Source organism: Diceros bicornis, chromosome 25 (assembly GCF_020826845.1).
Source record: "Diceros bicornis minor isolate mBicDic1 chromosome 25, mDicBic1.mat.cur, whole genome shotgun sequence".
Classification (NCBI taxonomy): Eukaryota; Metazoa; Chordata; class Mammalia; order Perissodactyla; family Rhinocerotidae; genus Diceros; species Diceros bicornis.
The window spans coordinates 46,259,488-46,281,096 of NC_080764.1; the positions used below are offsets into that span (position 1 = coordinate 46,259,488).

Below are 21,609 nucleotides of genomic sequence, written 5' to 3' on the forward strand. Positions count from 1 at the left end.
TAGACTTCAGTTTGATGTAATGTTTAAATGGAATCATGTATGGTAAAACTCTGGGAACATGGTGAGCACTCAATAAATAATAACTATTAGTATAAAAAAGTATATTGTGTTTAATTTTTAAATTAATATCATTGTTTTATCTTGTTCAAGAAGCTTTTAAGAAGGTAAAAAAAGAGAATAAAGGTAATAAAATAGTGCTTTGTTGATGGGTAAAATTTATTAAAGACAAAGAAAATCTTAGATCAAACTCAGAGCTCTGTTTCTGAGAATGATAACACTGTTTAATGCAAAAACTTCAGTCCCTGAAGCTAAGAAGCAATAATTTGATGCAGAAACAAAAGATGGAAAAAGAAAGTGGAACTAGGCCTTGATTCCGAGTATTGCCCATCTGATAGAACTGTTCAATCCCTCTCCTATGTCTCTTAACCCCTCTTGCATATTTCCCATCTCTTTGTCTGTCTGTGCTGTATAGTTTCTTTGGTTCTATCTTCCCATTTACAAATCTCCCTTCAGCTCTTTCTATTCTGTAATAAACCATCTACTATATATACTATATTTTTCAATGCAGTTATTACATTTTCATTTCTAGGAATCCTCATTAGTTGTTTTTTAAATCCGCTGGCATTTTGCTTATATTTTTATTTCCTCAAATTTATTAATGTGCTAGATCATACTCTACGTCAGACATATCTAGTGTTTTAATCACGTGATGAATGATTCTGCTCTCAGTTGTGTCAGCTGTCTCATGCTCATGGAACCTTGTTTCCTTGCATGATTGGTGGGTTTTGACTGTGAGCTGCTCCTTTTCCTTGGGATTCATCTGTGGAAATCTTTGAGATGTGATACGAAGGCATGTATTTCTAGAAGGGATTAGTTCTAGTTTCTGTCTGGCATCTGGGGACACCTCTAGTCCAGGACCAAGCATTTTAAGTTAAAATCCTGGCTTGAGGCTACAGTGACCAAGGCAATTTTCATTTAAGTTGCAATGCCATGCAAGGGTTGCTCGTGGTCACACATTTTCAGGGGAAATTTTCTTTCCCTCTCCACTTGCTGTTAAAGTTTGGAGCAGATAATTTCTTTGCAGTCTCCTGAGGAAGAGGATAGGTTTATTTCTGGTTCATCTTTGTGCTAAAGGGACAGCTCTTGAAGGCCCTGGCTTTATGGGAGGCCTCCCATTAAACTTCTCACCTTAGGCTTTGTCTCCTTTTCCTGTCTCTGTGAAACCCTGAGAAGTGTGCTCAAATTCTCCTGGTTGGGAAAATGCCCTCAAGACAAAAGCCAGCTTTAGCATTTTTTTTTAAATCTCTCTGTTTTTTTAAAGGCATGAATATGTTGCATGAAACCACAGTCAAGCCCTCTAATACTGATATAAAGACAACTCAAAAAAGGCTGAAAGACATTCTATTTTTAAAAAGCAGAAAGACCAAAATCTTGATTCTGTACTATCAGGAAATATGCGATAGCATGAATGATAAAGGATGTGGAAAACATGTAGTCTCGAGAAAATTTTCTCAGTAGGTCATCAAATGGCCCTTAGCCTCCCCTGAAAGAATCCATGAAAATACTTGTGAAAGTGTGTCCAAAGAAATATTTGCAGGGGCCAGGCTGGTGGCGTAGTGCTTAAGTTTGCACACTCCACTTGGGAGCCCCAGGGTTCGCCGGTCCGGATCCTGGGCATGGACCTACGCGCCACTCATCAAGCCATGCTGAGGCAGCGTCCCACATACAGCAACTTGATGGATGCACAACTATGACATACAACTATATACTGAGGCTTTGGGGAGAAAAACGGAAAAAAGGAGGAAGATTGGCAACAGATGTTAGCTCAGGGCCAATCTTCCTCAAAAAAAAAAAGATTCAAAAAAATATTTTCATTATTTCAAAGGAAATAGCATATTTACCTTCAAAAAGGCCAAATAGAAAGGTTTGTTGTTGTTGTTGTTGTTTGCGTAGAATTGTATCTACCCTGCATAGTAACACAGTTTGGCCTATTTGAAACAAAAACTCTGATTGAATCTTATATACGTCTTTGATTAATATAGACGTGAATTGTTTAATATTTGGCAGGTACAATTTTTTTGGTAATAAAAATAAACAATCTCTGGGTTCACATGAGAACACGAATAGCAATAAAAAAGCTACTTCAGGTCAAAACAGGAGATAACTCTTTTGAACTTTAAATGCAATGCTGGTAACCATACACGGCTTCTGAAGAGTTTTATATTACGTCAATATAGTCTGTGTGGTTGATTAGAAACGAGTGGTGGTTATGTTGAATAAAAAGGTGAATCCTTCAGATGCTAAAACAAAACCCAATTAACAACTATTCTACAGGAAAGTTCAATTCACTTCAACCACTTCCAATCTGTTCCATTGTTATAAGTACACAAACTACTTACATTGTGAATATTTTTGTTCTTTGTTCTTTCCAAACCTTCTTTTTGTAAAAGGAAGTTTCATTGCTGTTCTCCTTTTCCTTCTTCTATACTTCCCATCTGTCAAAACGTCAACCCTTAATTCCAGTTACCTTGCTTGTTTATCCTTTAAATCTTAATTTTTTCCTAACTTTACTGGTCCTTTTTCTAACCACCATAGAATCTCATTATTTTAGAATATCTATTCAAAACATTGCAATTCCCCTATGTGTTAGGGGGATATACACTGGCTGATACTCAATTCTTTTTAGCTTTTATCTTCAATTGCTATTTCTGTCCAAATATCCTGTATAAACAATTTGAGACACACAGGCCTCCTGAATTGACCTTGTTCTGTTATCAGAAGCCCCATTCCTTTCTGAGCCGCACTGTAGCTGTCTCCCTGCTGAGTGGAATTAAAGTCACATACAGTTGGAGGGTGAGCAAATTACAAGAATGGAATACTCTTTGTATGTTACCATTTATACTAATTGAAATGGCACTTTTTATTCTTAATTACGGCGATTGATGAAGTTTGACATGAGTGAACCATTGCAAAAGTCACTAGATTTAGGCTTTTTGCATAAGCAAAGCACTCAGAACAACCGTAGCTGTGAAACTATCTCAGAAAGCTGCAGGAGCAGAATCTTACTCTCACTGAGTTCTGTAAGCTAAAACTCAGACAGCTGTGGCTCCTAAGCTTCTTATGTTGTATGATCACCACTCTGGCCTTCACAAAAAGAACGGAAGAATAAAGTCACAACCAACATTGCACTTTCCTAAGAATTTCAGCAACTGTGTACAACAGAGGAATTCAAAAGTAGCATGCTAAACCATTAGTTAGTGACAAAACAAGGAGACACAAAAGGGGCAGGAGAAGATAAGAATCCTTTGAACAGGATTAATCCATTCCTTACGCTATTGAGTAACCTGCTACCTCTTTTCATTATATACATACTTTTTCTTTCAATTTCATCAAGTAAATGCTAAATCGGAGAGGAACAGCTAATGAGAAGTAAAAGTGATGAGAAAGAAAAAAGCAAGCTATTTTAAGTATTTAAGTACTAAGATTTGAGTAACGAAAAAAAAACGAAATAAACCATTCAAATGGTGATGAATCAGTCAAACACATGTGCAAAAGAAAACTTGCCTCCATCAGCAAAATGTACAAATTAATAATTTACCAGTAAGTGGTAAAGGCATTTATCACAAAAATATCAATAAAATCATCTCCTCCCGCCATGCACATTTTCTTTACAAGGGCAAAAAGGCATTTCCTTTACATGATGTCTTAAAATCACCTCTGGCCTAGAAAAATGGTATTTCAAGGCCAAAGGCAAAGACAAGACTCCCTGGTACTAAAGAGAAAGAGTTGCTAACGTATGGTCTACCCTGGACATTCTTTTGATGATTTTCTACAGATATGAACAGATGATTCAGAGACGGATGGGAATTATCCCTGAATATTCCCATTTCACCTAAGAAGCAAGTAGTTTGCTTCTTTCATCATTCTCACTTCTACATTTATAACCAAAGGAGAAATTGAATGATACAAACATAAATATGTACATGCAAAATTAAATTATAATAAGTTATGAATTTTATAATTTTTGATTATGATATACCATGAAGTCAAGATCTAGGAAGAATTTTTTAGTAGTCCTCCATTTAGTTTGCTAATTTGGAAGCATATTTTCAATTTTATTTTAAAGAATATCAAAGAATGAAGATTTTATAATCCTCAGTAGTTCATATTGAAATGTTTAATCACCTTTTATGTCAAGAAGTACTTCCTTAGAGGAAGTGAAATTTCTTCCCATAATTTAAGGCCATTTATCTTCCTCCGACCTTGATGTTGACAAAGGGGTGATGAGCAGCCTTCCTGTAGTGACCATTCATATATTAGAGCCAATTATTAAGTCACCTCTCAGCCCTCTATCCTCCAGGGTGGACATATGTAATTTTGTTTGGTCTCTAAAATATTAACCTTGATATGAAAATTGCTGAAAAGAGTGCTTGTTTTTAAAGGCTCCTCTTTAATTTTGCTTAAGTCGTTTTGAAATCTGTTCCTCTCTCAAGCTTGTGGTGATCCTCTCGGTCTTGGCATCATATGTAAATTTAATGAGCATTCACTCACTTTCATCATCCAGGTCACTGGCTCATTGATTCTTATTTCCCTTTGTGCTTTTAGAGCAAAGAGACTATCTTAACCCATCTTTTCCAGTCTTCCATCTATGGACAATGTTTTCCTTCTTTCCACTGCACTTTTAGGATAAAAGCATCCTCATTTTCAATCTACTATTAAAATGGAAAATTTGTTATTCCACTGGGATGTAACTCTTCTTTTTTACAAACTAACTCTCACTTTTTTCTCTTTCCATTCTAAAAATACTTGTGTAATTTTAGGAGTTTTATTTTTTTTCTTTTAATACTGGCCTTGAGACTATCCATATGGAACATCACTCGGTATTTCTTCAAAAACACTTAGTTCTTAAATTCAAATCCACAAAAATTAGTATCTGATCTGTAGTTCCTAACCTTTATTTCTCTATAATCTTCTCTACCCCTATAATACATTTATATATAGAAAGTTGTTTGAAGTGTAATTAAATTACTACTCAGGAATAATAACAAAAAACAGCAGTGGGAATAATTAGAATAATTATTAAGGGAATAATTACAAGAGATGATAAGCCAGCATAGCACTGATGCAATGAGAGGTTGACTATTGGTAGACGTCAACGTTGTCTACTAACAGGGGTCTTCAGGGAGGAGAGCATAGAAGAGCAGTGGCAAGAAGTTTTTATTAAGTGCTACATACTACATTACAAAAAAATAAGTTCTGCATGCTACAACTCTAGTCGCTACAAGCTACAATGTTTTGTAGATCTGTCATATTATTTCCATCTCTACCACACATACAGGAATAATCTTTCTAGAATGCAATTTTAATTATGTTACTCCTCTGCTTGAAACTCTTCATTGGTTCCTCTTGATCTGCTGGATAAAGTTCAGACTTCTTAGCATCGCATAAGAGGCTCTCCCAGTCTCACCAGTTTATCTCCCCAGCCTGTTTACTACCCCCAAACTCACTACTCTAGGGCCATGCTGAACTCCTTGATGTTCCAGTCAATCATCATTGTGTTTCTTTCCTGAGTCTTCTCTACAGAATGGTTCTTTTTTGCCTTGTGGTCACTCCCCTACCCTTTCCCCCCACAAGTTTATCTTGTACATATTTCTACAATAACCTCTAAGTCTCTGAGGGTGACATCCATTACTTTTTTCTAGTCATGATTTTTTTTCTGTAAACCCTACTTCAGTTGATCCAATTATGTGGCTTATCTGTCCCACCACCAAGGATGAGCTCATGACCCATGCTAACCAGTCAGAAAGTCCATAGGGACTGTCCATCTCATGGACATAGGGATTAGCCAGTGGTGATCTATTACCTCATCAGAACAAATGATAGCCCTTTAGAAACAGATATAGATTCTGGGTGAGGAAGGAAGTTTACTCTTTCTCTGAGCGTCTTAGTATCACAAGGTTGAGGGCTCTATCAGCCTAAATTTGTTTGGGGCCATCTATCTAAGCATCATCTAGAAATTAAGTCGGATATAGGCAAAGAGTCAAAAAACTGACATAAGGTAGATTTCTGATGACATTTTTAAAATACTTGGAGTCAACCAGTCTGAAAGCAAACACTAAATCTCAGACTTATCAGTTTTTCAGTCAACAAGTTCCTTTTTATTGCTTAAGATGGTTTGAGCTAGGTTTCTACATTTAAAATGAAAATATTACTGTTAATATTCATATGTTACTGCACTGACTTAGTTATATGCTGTCTCTCCTTCGTGTCTTATTGATTGTGGTATCCCTAGCATTCAGCACACCGTGCATGGGACACAAGCAGGGGCTTGTCAAAGAAATGCTCCAACCAAGCTTGTTGGTCAAATATGGTAGAGGTAAAGAATGTTGGCTCTGGAATCTGATTTCCTGGGACATATCCTTGGATTTACCATAACTCAATGTCCTCATCTTTAAAATAAGGAGCATGAAAATAACAATCCCATAAGAGGATTACAAAAATTAAATGAGTTAATAAATGTAAAGAAATTGGCACAGTGCCCAGTACGCAGTAAGTATTCAATAAATGTTAGCAGTTAATATATTTACGGCTGTACAATTATCCATATTGTCTGTCATACATTCCACAATGACATGGTTTGCCCATTCCACCTACATAGTTAAATTGGTTATTGCATATTACCCACATACTAACTAACAGCTAGGAAGAGCCTGAGAGAACACAAATTAGGGAACATGACTAAGATACTCAATACACCTTAAGGGCTGACACAGAGATTATCAACGTGAAGTCCCTGAGATTTTAGCCAAATTGTTATGATCCACATTCACATTTGAAGATTGCTTTTCAGATATGCCAGCAGGTACCTGGGCCACTATTTTTCACTACATTTTTAGATGTTTGATTTGGCACCATGTAAGTGAATCCAAATAATGAGGCCCATCAAGAAAGCAGGATGAACAAGTAGACAGAAAATCAATAAGGGTATACAAGACTTCAACAATTCTATCAAGCAACTTGACCTCATTGGTATTTATAAAACACTCAACAGTGAGATATACATTCTCTTGAAGTGCCTCCGGTACAGTTACCAACAGACACCGAATTCTGGGCCATAAAACAAGCCTCCATAACTCTAAGAAAATTCAAGTCATACAGGATATATTTCACTGACCACAATAGAATTAAATAAGAAACCAATAACAGAAAATTTTCTGGAAAATCTTCAAATATTTATAAACTGAATAATACACTTTGAATAACCCCTGGGACAATTAATAAATTAAATGGGAAATTAGAAGGTATTTTAAAGTGAATGTTCAATATATCAAAATTTGGGGCATGTCCTAGTCAGTACACTTAGGAGGATATTTATAGAATAAATGTCTGAATTAGAATAGAAGAAAGATCTCCAATTAATGACCTCAGATTTCACCTTCAGAAACTAGAAAAAAGAACAAGTTAAACCCAAAGTATATAAAAGAAGAAAATAATAACGATTAGGGAGGAAATCTATGAAATAGAAAGGAAGAGCAAAAACCAATTAAACCAAAAGATTTTTTTTTTTTTTTTTTGAGAGTAAAATGTATAAAATTCTAGCTGCACTAATCAGAAAAAAAGGGATAGGACAAAATTAACATTATCTGCAATAAAAGAGGTGGCATTATTAGAGATTCTATGGTTATTAAAAGGATAATAATAAAATATATCATATAAACTTTATGCCAATAAATTAAACATCTTAGATGAAATGAGCAAAATCCTTGAAAAGATTCAACCTACCAAAGCTCACTCAGGAAGACATAAACAACCTGAAGAACACACGATACAGTGATGACATCAATCCATAGTGAAGTATCTTCCCCTTAAGGAAACTCCAGGACCAGATTGTTGTATTGGTAAATTCTAACAAATATTTGTCAAAGAAAGAATATAAATACTACGTAAATTATTCCCCCAGATTGAAAAGGAGGTAATAGTTTCCATTCAATGGGGCTGACATTATAGTGATAACAAAACCAGACAAAGACATTACAAGAACAAAAAACTACAGACCAATATCCCTCATGAAAATAAATGCAAAATATCTAAATAATTTCTTAGCAAATTGAATCTAACAAGATATAAAAAATAATACATTATGACCAAATGGTATTTGTTGCAGGAATGCAAGGATAGTCTAACATTCAAAAATCATTCATCACATTAACAAACTATATATATATCATCTTGATAGATTGGGAAAAAGCATTTGATGGAATCAGCGTCCATTTTGGATTAAAACTCTCAGCAAAATAGAAATAGAATGCAACTTCTCCAACCTGATAAAGGGTATTTATAAAATTTAGAGGCAACATCACACCAAAGGATGAAAGTCTGAATGAACTGCTCTTAAAATCAACAACAATACAAGGATGTCTGCTCTCATGACTTCTATTTAACATTTTACAAGATAAATATACAAAAATCAATTGTATTTTTACATATAACAAAAAATCAGAAATAGAAATTAAAATCAATACTATTTAAAATAGCCTAAAAATGTGAAATACTTAGGGATAAATCTGAAAATAGATATGAAAGATCTATTCACTGAAAACTACATTGCTGAGAGAAAATAAACAGGACCTAATTTAATGGAGAGTTATATTGTATTCATGGATCACTCAATATTGCTAAGCTGACAGTTATCCCAAATTGTTTTAGAAATACAATGCAATCCCTGTAATTCCAAAAGAATTTTCTTAGAAATTGAAAAGCTCATTCTAAAATTCATATAGAAATGCAAATGACCAAGAATAACCAAAAGAACTTAAAAAAAAAAAAAAAAAAAAACTTGGAGGACTAACAACCTTATTTCACAGCTTATTATAAAGCAACAAATCAAGACTGTGTGGTACTAGTGTCAAGATAAATATATCAATAGAACAAAATAAATAGTCCAGAAATAGACCCACACATATATATAGTTCACTGATTTTCAACGAATGTGCAAAGGCAATTCAGTGGGAAAAAAATAGATTTTTCAAGAAATGGTTCTTGAAAAAGTGGATATCCATATGCAAAAAAAAAAAAAAATTCAATTCAAACTTCACACCATATACAAAACTTACCTCTAAATAGATCATAGATTTAAATATAAACCTAAGACTATAAAACCTCTAGAAGAAAAAACAAAAGAAAAATCTTCATGGCCTTGAGTTAGTCAATTTTCTTAAATATGATACCAATGGCACTATCAATTCAGGAAAAACATGATAAAACATACTTAATCAAAATTAATACCTTTTGCTTTTACAAAGACATTGTTCTGAAAATAAAAAGTAGGTCACAAATTGGAAAAAATATTATTTGCATATAATATATTTAATAAAGAACCTGTATTCAGAGCATATAAAGAACCCTCAAAACTTAATAAGAAGAAAACAAACAACCAAATTTTTAAAAAACTAGGCAGAGGATTTGAACTGACCCTTCATCAAGGAAGACATATTAGGGAAAATATACAGATGAAAAAATGGTCAATATCATTAGTCATTAGAGGAATGTAATTTACAACCACAATGAGACACCATTACAATATCATCTAAAATTAAAAGAACTGATTATACTCAGGTTGTGTTGGTGAAAAAGTGGAGAAACTAGAATTCTGGTATGTTGTTGGTGGAAATATGCTATGATACAGTGGTATAACCACTTTGGAAAACACTTCAGCAATATCTTAAAACATTAAACATATCTATCATATGATCTGGACATTCCACATCTACATATTTACCCAAGAGGAATAAAAGCAAATACACAGGCAAAGACTTATACACAAATGTTCATAGCAGCTTTATTTGTAATAGCTGAAATCTGGAAACAGCCCAAATATCGCAAAATAATTATGTTGAATGAAAAAAGGTAGACAAAAAAAGAATAGATATTGTATAATTCCATTTATATAAAACTCTAGAAAATACAAACTAATCTACAGTGAAAAAGTTGATCAATAGAGGAGGGAGGAAGATTGAAGGGGGGATTACAAAGAAGCATGCAAAAACTTTTCACAGTAATGAATATGTTCATTAACTTAACTGTTGCAATGTTTTCACTGTGCATACACACGTCAGAACATATTAAATCGCACCATTTTAACACATGAAGTTTATTGTATTTTAATTATATCTCAATATAGCTGTAAAAAATTTTTTTTTCATGAGAAATCTTCATGGGAAATGGGTGGATCCTATCACCACTTGAAAACACACAGTAAGGAAAGTGTTTCCAGTGGTACTTAAAGCATAAAGATAGATGGTTAGATATGAAGATAAGCCCACAGCTAACATCATACTCAATGGCAAAAAGTTAAAAGCCTTTTCTCTAAGATCAGGAACAAGACAAGGATGCCCACTGTCACCATTTCTGTTCAACATAGCACCGAGAGTCCTAGCCAGAACGATCAGGCAAGAAATAGAACTAAAAGGCATCCAAACCAGAAAGGAAGAAGTAAAATTATCTCTATTTGAATATGACATAGTCTTATATATAGAAAACCTGAAAGACTCCACCAAAAAATTGTTAGAACTAATAAATGAATTCAGTAAAGTTGCAGGGTACAAACTCAGCATACAGAAATCAGTTGTGTTTCTATACACTAACAACAAACTATGTGAAAGAGAAATTAAGAAAACAATCCCATTTACAGTAGCATGCAAAATAATAAAATACTTAGGAATAAATTTAACCAAGGAGGGGAAACACTGAAAACTGTAAGACATTGATGAAAGAGATTGAAGAAGACACAAATAAATGGAAAGATATCCGGTGTTCTTGGATTGGAAGAATTAATATTGTGAAAATCTCCACACTATCCAAAGCAATCTACAGATTCAATGCAATCTCTATCAAATTCCACTGGCATTTTTCACAGAAATAGATAAAATTATCCTAAAATTTATATGAAACCACAAAATACCCTAAATAGCCAAAGAAATTATCAGAAAGAACAAAGCTGGAGGCATCATATGTCCTGATTTTAAGCTTTATTACAAAGTTATAGTAGTCAAAACAGTATGGCACTGGCATAAAGCAGGTACATAAAACCAGTGGGACAGAGTAGAGAGCCCAGACACGAGTCCATGCATATACGGTCAACTAATTCTTGACAAGAACACACAATGGGGAAAGGATAGTCTCTTCAATAGATGGTATTGCGAAAATTGAATATCCACATGAAAAGAATAAAACTGGATCCCTATCTTACACCACTCACAAAATTAACTCAAAATGGATCAAAGACTTAAATGTAAGAGCTGGAACCATAAAACTCTTAGAAGAAAACACAGAGAAAAAGCTCCTTGACATTGGTCTTGGCAATGATTTCTGGGATAAGACATCAAGAGCATAGGCAACAAAAGCTAAAATAAACCAATGGGACTACATTAAAGTAAAGAGCTTCTGTACAGCAAAAGAAACAATCAATAAATTGAAAAAGCAACCTACAGAATGGGAGAAAATATTTGCAAACCATGTATCTGATAAGGATTAATATCCAAAATATATAAAGAACTCATACAACTCAAAGCAAAAAACAAATAATCCAATTAAAAAATGGGCAAAGGACCTGAACAGACATTTTTCCAAAGAAGATATACAAATGGCTAACAGGTATCTGAAAAGGTGCTCAACATCATTAATCATCAGGGAAATGCAAATCAAAACCACAATGAGATATCATCTCATACCTGTTAGGATGGCTATTATCAAAAAGACAAGAGATAACAAATGCTAGCAAGGATGTGAAGAAAAGAGAACACTTATACACCATTGGTGGGAATGTAAACTGGTACAGCCATGATGGAAAACAGTATAGAGGTTTCTCAAAAAATTAAAATTAGAACTACCGTATGATCTAGCAATCCTGTCCTAGATACATACCCAAAGAAATTGAAATCAGGGGACGGCCCCGTGGCTTAGCGGTTAAGTGCGCGCGCTCCACTACTGGCGGCCTGGGCTCGGATCCCAGGCACGCACCGACTCACCGCTTCTCCGACCATGCTGAGGCCGCGTCCCACATACAGCAACTAGAAGGATGTGCAACTATGACATACAACTATCTACTGGGGCTTTGGGGCAAAAAAGGAGGAGGATTGGCAATAGATGTTAGCTCAGAGCCGGTCTTCCTCAGCAAAAAGAGGAGGATTGGCATGGATGTTAGCTTAGGGCTGATCTTCCTCACAGAAAAAAAAAAAAAAAGACATTAAAAAAAAAAAGAAATTCAAATCAGTATCTCACAGTGATATCTGCACACTCATGTTCATTTCAGCATTGGTTCACAATACCTAAGATATGGAAATAATCTAAATGTTCTTCAATGGATGAATGGGTAAAGAAAATGTGTAATTGATATATATATAATGGAATATTATTCAACCATTTAAAGAGAAGGAAATTCTGCCATTTGTGACAGCATGGATTAACCTGCAGGGCATTATGCTAAATGGAATAAGCCAGACAAAGAAAGACAAATACTATGGTATCACTTACATGTGAAATCTAAAAAACCAGCAATTACACAGAAACAAAGAATAAAATGGTGGTTGCCTAGGGCTGGGGGAAGGAGGAAATGGGGTGATAAGGTCAAAGGGTACAAATTTTCAGTTAGAAGAAGAAGTTCTGAGGATCCAATGTGCAGCATGGTGACTATAGTTAATAACATGGTATTTTGTACTTGGAAGTTGCTGAGAGTAGATCTTAGCCATTCTCACCACACACAAAAAAAAGAGTTACCTATGTGAGGTGATGGATGTGTTAATTATCTTGATACCCTTGGTAATCATTGCACAATGTATATGTATATGAAATCATCAAGTTGTACACTTTTAATATATATAATTATATTTGTCAATTATTCCTTAATAAAGTTTTTTAAAAAAAGATACATGTCTAGAGACAGGTAAGCCAGTATCCTTTACAATGGTGGTCCTGAACTTCGTGGCACATTTTGTTCATTATTCACAATTGGCAAGCCTTTGTACCAAAATGTGGAGAGGGTAAAATAATAATCATTGTATTTTCATTCTTTCCTACTGTTTTGATTCTTAATCTTTTTGAATAAATTAGAAATTGCCCTGGGATAGTTGTTATTTGTGTGTAAAAGCACATCTATATATTTCATCAAAATAATATTTTCCTGATATTATTCATGCTGAAGTAAAATTGGTATTTACAAATAGTCTTTTAGAATTGGTGGTGGGAGGGAAATAATTACAGACATGTCTCCAAACTCATCTCAAGCTCTCCTAACAAATTATTTTCTGCATTACATTTTAACAATCAATACAGTTGAATGAACTAAATCTGTACCCAACAAAATCTAGCCAAAAAGTCTCATATATAAAAATTAATATATACTTTAAATACTTATTTAATGCTGTAAATAAATGTTAGTATATATTTTAAATATGGTTCTACACTTCCACTTATTTTTATAAAACATCAAAAACACCCTTTTTGAGCCCATGCAATGATCAGTGACTTGAAAAGATATTTTCTAAGACAATTTGTATCTTTACATATTATAGCATACAATATTAATAATCATCAAGACAGTCATTTCCTGAATGCAAAAGTAAATATCCAAATTACTACACCAAAGAATTCTGATGAATCATTATCTAACCTCTAGTTATAAATAGAAATATCTTGCTTTTCAGAAAAAATATCAGCAATATTTTTTAAAATTTAAAACATTATTAAACTAATAAAGTACGTAAAAATCCCAATAAATGCAATTCAGTCTACACCAAAGATGGATACTAAGTGTTAAACACTGAGATGTACATGCTTATGTTAAAATTAGAACTAATGGATAGAGATAAAAGGAAAAACACTAATCTAGCTAACAATGGTAAAAAGGCCATAGTGTACCTTGTTTCTATGTGTAGTCATCTGTCCAAAATCTTTGCCCTTCAATGTCTAGTCTTTAGAACTTCATTTGTTATGCATATTATTCAGGAAACACGCTTAATTCCACAAATCTCCCTTAACCGATGTTTATAAAATACATATCATGTCACTGCCTATACTCATTTGCATCAGCCAATCAAAATAAGTAAGTATGTATGGGGCATTGGTGAAAAATAATTTGTCACTAATAGTCAGATCTCTTATTAATAATAATAATAAAAAACTGATATTTACATAACACCATTTGTACAGCAATTTCATATTGAGTTTCCAAACATTTATTCATTAATACTTCCAATATTTCTATGCATTTGGCAAACATTTGTCTCCATTTTACTGATTTATAAAGCAAAGCCCTAATTCACAAAAGGACATGAAGCTAGTGACTCCATGTTTTCTAACTCACGGTCCATTTCTATCTGCCAGGAAGAAGAGGAGGACATAACACATCTAGCATGGAATAGTTTGGCTACCCCACGATAGTGAAGTATCTGATTGGCACTTGGGCCTTATCTATTCCCACCTTTTTATATGCGATCCAGTCAAACACTCTGTCAATATCCGTTGCCTGCAGCACCTGCTGTGATACTGGATGGGAACTGGCTAAGCCGTCAAGCAACATCACTTCATGGAGAACATCCGTCAGAAACCTCTGTTTTTCCTGCAATACGGTAGACAGGGCAAGGTGATTCATGGTTGTGACAGAATGCGTGTGACAACTTGAACAGAATGTGTGTTACTTAATCGATAACGCTCATCAGCCTACACAGGAAGACAACTCTAAAGAGAACCCAGTAAATAAAATGCCCCTTAAATTACTCTAAAATGAAGGTGGTTGATTTGAGCACAACATGAAACAAAATCAATGGGCTACAATGGGCCCTAAATAGGTAAAAACAGTGGACTCTGCGCTTTAACAGCGGTTAAAGCAAATTTGGACAGTGGGCACATAAATGAAACTGAGTTAGCTTGTTCGTGCATTCTGCAGAGTCAAGGCTACAATTCCAGTCCCAAATTACCTTTTTAGTTAAGTTCAATATAAGAATACTAAGTAAATTTCAGGGTTCCAATTTTGCTATTTATACCATTTATTTCTAGTACCATTTGAACAGCTTCTTCTCTCTCTCCCTGACCCTCCCTCCTCCTCTCTCTCTCACTCTTACCCTCTCTCTCTCTCACTTATTCTCTCTCTAACATACACACACACATTTAATTTCTGAAAGAATTTCAGGAGACCACAACAAATAATAAAAAGCATTATTGACATCAAACTGTAATATCTGTGGATGTATATGTGAATTCAGAATAACGGACATAAAGTGGAGATCAATAGGTTTTAATAATCCATTACCATAAAGTTGTGAAAACAGACAAAATCATGAGACTTCTATTCTATGCATTGTTGAGACATCAGTATTTGCTCAAATAGAAGCTGATTTGCTGTGTTAGAAATAAACTGTGTACTTCTCTGTTGCTTTTGTTTTCAAAAGCTGCATTAAGGAAACAGCTTGGATTTGTTCACACAAATGCTGGCAGCTCTTAGTCTTCCTGGCCTCTTGCCTTCACCAAGGGAGGAGGGAAAGAAAAAAGAAGTTGCAAGAGATACAAAGGGCTAAATAGCCCCCAGATAGTTGGGGCCTGAGGAGTATCATTACAGAGATTAAAGACGGCAACCCTGCAATTGCTCCAGCTAATTCTGAACTCGTTCCTGAAGCCGCCTAGTTTTGAGCCAGCAGATAAACAGCATGTTATTTCTGAGCGAGTTGTATTTTCAAGCTGAGAGAACAGCAATCTTGGATTTTAAAAAATGGAAATGGAGAATAAATATGCTAAGAAAAGAATAGTTAACTGGGCATATACGTGTGTGTTACTTTAAATCTGGCTTTTAAGAAACATTTTTGTTCATCACCATTTGCTCAATGATTTAGTATGTTTAACTGATAATTTAATTAATCAGCCCTCCAACTATATACTCTAAGGTTTATTTTCTAATAGCTTATTTTTATAGTCTGTGGACTATAAATCTAATTTCTTCAGTCCTCTTTTGGTCTAAGAGTTTCATATCAACGTCTATGTTCCATTAAACAGCATGAGGTAGCAATGACTGAAGGCGAGGTGACTGAGTCTCAGAAGGCTGCTCCAGATCCTTCGAGGCCACGAAGAGAAGTTCAAACGTAAAATGAATTAAGTGAGAAATATGACATAAATTAATACTGTATTTCTTCTCAAATTAAGTTCCTAATTCAAGACAAATTAAGGATAGTGGAGTTGAATCTTATGATTCAAGATTTTAAGAATAAAAAGATTGGCATTTACATTGCTCATTTTAAGTCCACTAAAAAGCAAAGAGATCAGACAAATGGCCTAGATTTAGAGAATAAGAGAAAATCATGTATTTCCAAAATACAAATTTAATGTTACTTTTAAGCGGGTATGCAATCATGTTACTCATTCCATTTTAAAATGCACATTAAAACTATTTGATATTGGAATTAATGAGAGGAATCATGAAATTTATAATTATACTTCAACTTGACAATGAACACTTATATTTATAAGAAGTACCAACTGAAGATGTGATTTCCATTCTGAAGATAAAATACATTCAACTCTTCAAATACTGATTGCCTGCTCCATTACATCACTTAACATCTGACCAAAAATCACAGTGTAAAAGGAACTTAAAATAATGCTCTATTTGAATCCTAATTTTTAATATTTAGCAACAATAAATATATATTGATCAATATTAAAATTTAGAAAACATATCTTGATTTGCTAGAGATGTGATTTTTTAAATGGAATAAGGTAAATGGCTATGTAATTATAAAAATGAAATCTAAGGTAAATTTCAAAAATGATACTTTCATGTTTAGGGAAATATAAGTTCTACATGATATACTGCTTCCTGTTTCTAGAGAAAAACAAAAACAAACCTTTTCTAGTAAGTAGAATTTCATGAAGCAGTGTTTAAATTTAGTAGTGTTAGGTCATTAGCCAAAGATTCATCTTCTACATCGTTGGAAAGAATGATATTGTGTAATTGAGAAAAAAGGCATTAGAATAGATTACAAGAGAGAGGATAAAAAAAAGCCTGGCAGAAGAACACTCACAAAGCTCAGAAGAGAGAATATCTTAAATTGAGGAGAAAAAATTTTAGCCAGAGGCAAATAACAAAACTACAGAGAGTTTCCAGGAGAGAAGGTGCTAATTTTTATAAAGACCTCTGTCTCATAAAATAAGAAATAATCTTATCTTGTCAGTCCCTGGCTGGGGCCCTCCTTTTCTCCTCCCCCTCCACAACAACAACAGTAATAATAACAGCAAAAATTACTAAGTCCTGATTAATTGCCTACTGTTGACCTGAGACTATGAAAGTTTAAAAATAAAGTTAAAGAAATACTGGCTTTAATGTGAGATAAAAGGTAAAACTAAACAGTTGGCCACAGTGGACAAAATAATAGTTTTCTCTTACAGACTAGAAATGCTAAAGAAACTCAGAGAAAAAAAATACTATAAAATAAAATTATTTATGGAAAGTTTAGTGGAAGAGGCAGAACTTGACCTGATTCTTAAAGGACTTTAAAGCTGTGTGTATTTGTGTGTGCAGGCAGGGAACAATACCTTTATGATGCACATTCAACAATTAGTTTTTATTCTAGTTCCTATTTTAAGGACACCATGATAAACCATTCTACTACTTTCAAAAGGCAGCACAATAACGTAAAATGGAGAACTTTAAAATCTATTTAAATAAGTTCAATGTTAACAGTAACAATAAATCCCACCACTCTCATATAGACACTTCTTGGAGTTGCTGCATACGTACCTACATTTAAACAGTTCCAATTATATTGACTATATCATTTCCTATTGAATTATTTTCAAAAAAATATATTACATTTGAATTTTTGGAGAATAGTGCAAAGGACTTTCAGAAAAGAAAAGAAAAAGTGTGAGTAAAACACGTAGAGCTGAGAATAACACATGGAAAAGAAGAAAATGTCCATTATATTACTCTTTCATTTATCTAACCAACATGTATTATATCCCTACTTTATACCAAATATTATGCTGTGTTTGGGAAAGAAATATGTGACTACAATATAGCTCCTATTCTTAAAGAACTCAAAAGTGGAAGAGAAAGTGTAGGAGAAAGACAGATAAACAGCTAACTGGATTATGACATGATGGATGTTATACAACCCAGAGGATGGGCCGGCCCAGTGGCTTAGCGGTTAAGTGCATGCGCTCCGCTACTGGTGGCCCGGGTTCGGATCCCGGGCGTGTACTGACGCACCGCTTCTCCAGCCATGCTGAGGCCACGTCCCACGTACAGCAACTAGAAGGATGTGCAACTATGACATACAACTATCTACTGGGGCTTTTGGAGGATTAGCATGAATGTTAGCTCAGGACTGATCCTCCTCACAAAAAAAAAAAAACAGAGGATGAAATGACTAATTAGTTCAGAAAAGGCTTCTCAGAGGAAGTGACATTAAAAGGGGTTGTGGAAGGAGGAAGTGTTGCTCAGATGACTGGGGAAGCAGTTAAAAAGGGCAAATCCAACCAGAGGAAATGTGAAAAAAAGCTATTCTGTTTTAATCCTCAGTTATCAGGTTGAAGAGTTTGGTCTTAACAAAGAGGCAGCAACAGGGATAATGACATAATAACAGTGGCATCTTAGGAAAATGACCTGTTCTGTGGTACAGGGGGCTGATGTAGGCAGGGACGGGAGACAAGAAGCGGCTGCTGCACTACGAGGGGTGTGGTGATGATGCTTTAGAACAAGGTGCTGCTGAAGGACTGTTGGATCTGAGCGATAAGTTTGAATGAAAAATCAGCCGACACTGATGCCTTAATGCCTTGGTCCCCTTGGTGGATGATGGAGAGGAAGTACTAAGAGCCAACTACATGGCTTTTAGACTTGATGGAATTTTTTTAAAAGGTGGGGGTCATTTTTTGACAGAAATGGAGAAGTGAAAAAGTTTGGTTTGAAGGGCAAGCTAAAAGATCAGTATTAGACATGTTGCAAGGAATGTGACCGTGAATATCCAAAAAGCAACATGCTACAGGCAACTGACAGTAAAAGCCCGGCTCTAAGGTAAGGGGCAAGTGCTAAACAACTTTTGGCAATAAATAGTAATTTGTATAAAAATATAAATGAAGTCTCAGAAAGAATCCACTCTTCTTTTATTATTTCTTTCAACATTAGCTTTTCATATCTTGGTATTTAGTAATACACATAAAGGGAGTTATTAAGAATTCTGATCACAGCATTAGATACACCTGAGAAATTATATTCTTTGATGTCTCACAATGGCTTCTGCTGAACATGTCGGGTCTGAAAGGTTAACAGTGAATATGCCTGGTCTAGCCATAGTCAGGGTGATGAGCTGGAGAATAGGAAGTACCCTTGAAAGCTAGGGCTGTCAGCAAGTTCCTGGAGGAAAGCTGACTAATTTTAGTGAAGAGCAATACCAGGCAGACACTTTGACTCTGTCATCAGAAAAGAAGAAAAAAAATCAGAAAATAATCTGATTCAAGATCAAAGAAAGTCAGAAACATCAAACCAGACAAAGAAGATGAGAGCCAAGCCTGAACCAATTCAAATAGTGGTGAGGTGCTCACAGGCATGAAAAAAGTAGAAAAAACGTTCTCAGGGCAGATGTGGGTCACATCAGAGCAGCCACAAGAACTCAATTTTCTAGAGGATGGATCTGAACATAAATGGCTCTTTTGTATTCCCAGGAGAAGAGACAGGCACACTGCTGCAAAGTTGATGAAATAGTCTAGACTGGAAGAAAAATATCTGCCATTCACCAGTGGTATGACCTTGAGCAAGTTACTCAGTCTTTTTAGACCTCAGCATCCTCATTTGTAAACATATGTGGTTGTGAAGATTAAATAAGAGAATTTGTTCTACAAATATTTATTGAGCACCTGCTATATCCCAGATGGTATGCCTGGTTCTGGGGATAGAGATACAAGGACATGGATCCGACCTTCAAAGATTTTATAGTAGTAGAAGGAGAGACAAAGATGAAAACAAATATTAAAACACCACCTGCTATATTAAAAATGGAAGTAGGTTCAGGATATAGTGTGACTACACAGAGAAGGCTGTGATCTGTTCTGCCTGGGAGAAGGCAGGAAAAGCTGAATGGATAGTCTGAGTTGAATCTTTAAGGATGATATGTGTTTTCTAGGAGGATGCAGCAGAAAGGGGCATTTTGGACAGAAGGAAATATCTGCGAAAAGTCATGGAGATTTGAAACAGCATGGCCTGTTTGGGGACTACAGAGTTTTGTGTGGCAGAAGGCAGGGAGTGTAATGGGGTCAATGACTAGTGATTAGCACAGAGGGAGAGGCCAGATCAAAATCATTAAGGATCCTCAATGCCAAGTTCAGAAGCTAGAATTAAGAAGTGACATCACCAGATCTACATTTAGAGAGAAAACTATAAATAAACAGTGGAAAGTGGACTAGAGGGAGGAGCAAATGGAAACAAAAATAGGACAATATTGCATAATTACATACAAATAGCACACAATATAGGCTTTATCTTTGTGATCACAAAATATTGTACCAAATATTTCTCTAAACTTTAGTTAAATTTTGTGATGATCAATGGTCATAAACAAAGTATTTACTTTAAAATTCCAAAATGTATGAATTAAATGTAGATTTAGACATAACTACAGACACAGACATAAATACAGATATGCATTAGATACATATATAGACAGCCAAATAGACACAAATATTTCCTTTTGCAATATTTTCATTTGATTATTTAAAGCAATGTCTTATTCAAGTTTTTAACGTTCACAATACCTTGTTGGATATAGATAAAGGCACTTTTCTCATCACTAGAGTCAAATCAATGACAATGATGACAATTACTTGAACAATGCAATCTAATCCACAAGTTTACTGATTACTTACTTCGTATACGCGATGCCCTGTGTTAGAGGCTGGGAAAACAAACACAATTGGGACGCAACCCCTGCCCCCAGAAGCTCCTGTTACGATAGGGAGATAGATACATGCACGATTCATTAATGCTATTGACGGCTGAAGTACTAGTAGCATAAACAGAATACTACGGGAGTAGAGAATAGAGGGACAGGGAGGAGTAAAAATGCTCCCGTGTCTAACCAACCATGTTGGTTCAACCTCAATGGATCCATCATAAAAAGAAATAAGATATAATATGTCACTTATGTTCTACCTCTCTGGACATCTATACTACCATGAGATGAAGACTTTTACAGTTTCATAAGTTAAACAAAATCCCATGTGAGTCATCACTAAGCGGAACCCCTTGCTTACATGAGAACAAGGGATGTGGGTACACAGAGCATTGCATGGTTTGGCTTTTTCACTCCTGTTCGTCACGACTTAGTCAAATCCTGACACAGGTTAAAGCAGAGGAATACGGTCAAGAATTCAAAGAGGAAAAGCAAACATATTGGGGAAAAATATTCATCAGGGTTTCTTTATGTGATATGGTCTCTCTGCAAAACTTTGCAACTATCATCTTTTGTAAACATATAACACAATGCCATATTTGTAAAAATTAGAAATTATTTAGACTCCAAGTTTCCTAAAATATCATAAGAATTTTACTCTATCACTTTATATTGTCATCCT

The 21,609-nt window shown here is 34.8% G+C and overlaps 1 protein-coding gene across 1 annotated transcript in view; it reads right to left on the reverse strand.

Moving 5' to 3' along the window:
- Positions 1-21,609, reverse strand: part of TRHDE (thyrotropin releasing hormone degrading enzyme) — a 343,309-nt gene that overhangs the window by 122,548 nt on the left and 199,152 nt on the right. The window contains exon 6 of the mRNA XM_058568845.1: positions 14,477-14,614. Coding sequence (XP_058424828.1) covers positions 14,477-14,614 — 138 coding nt within the window. The remainder of the gene's footprint in view (positions 1-14,476; positions 14,615-21,609) is intronic.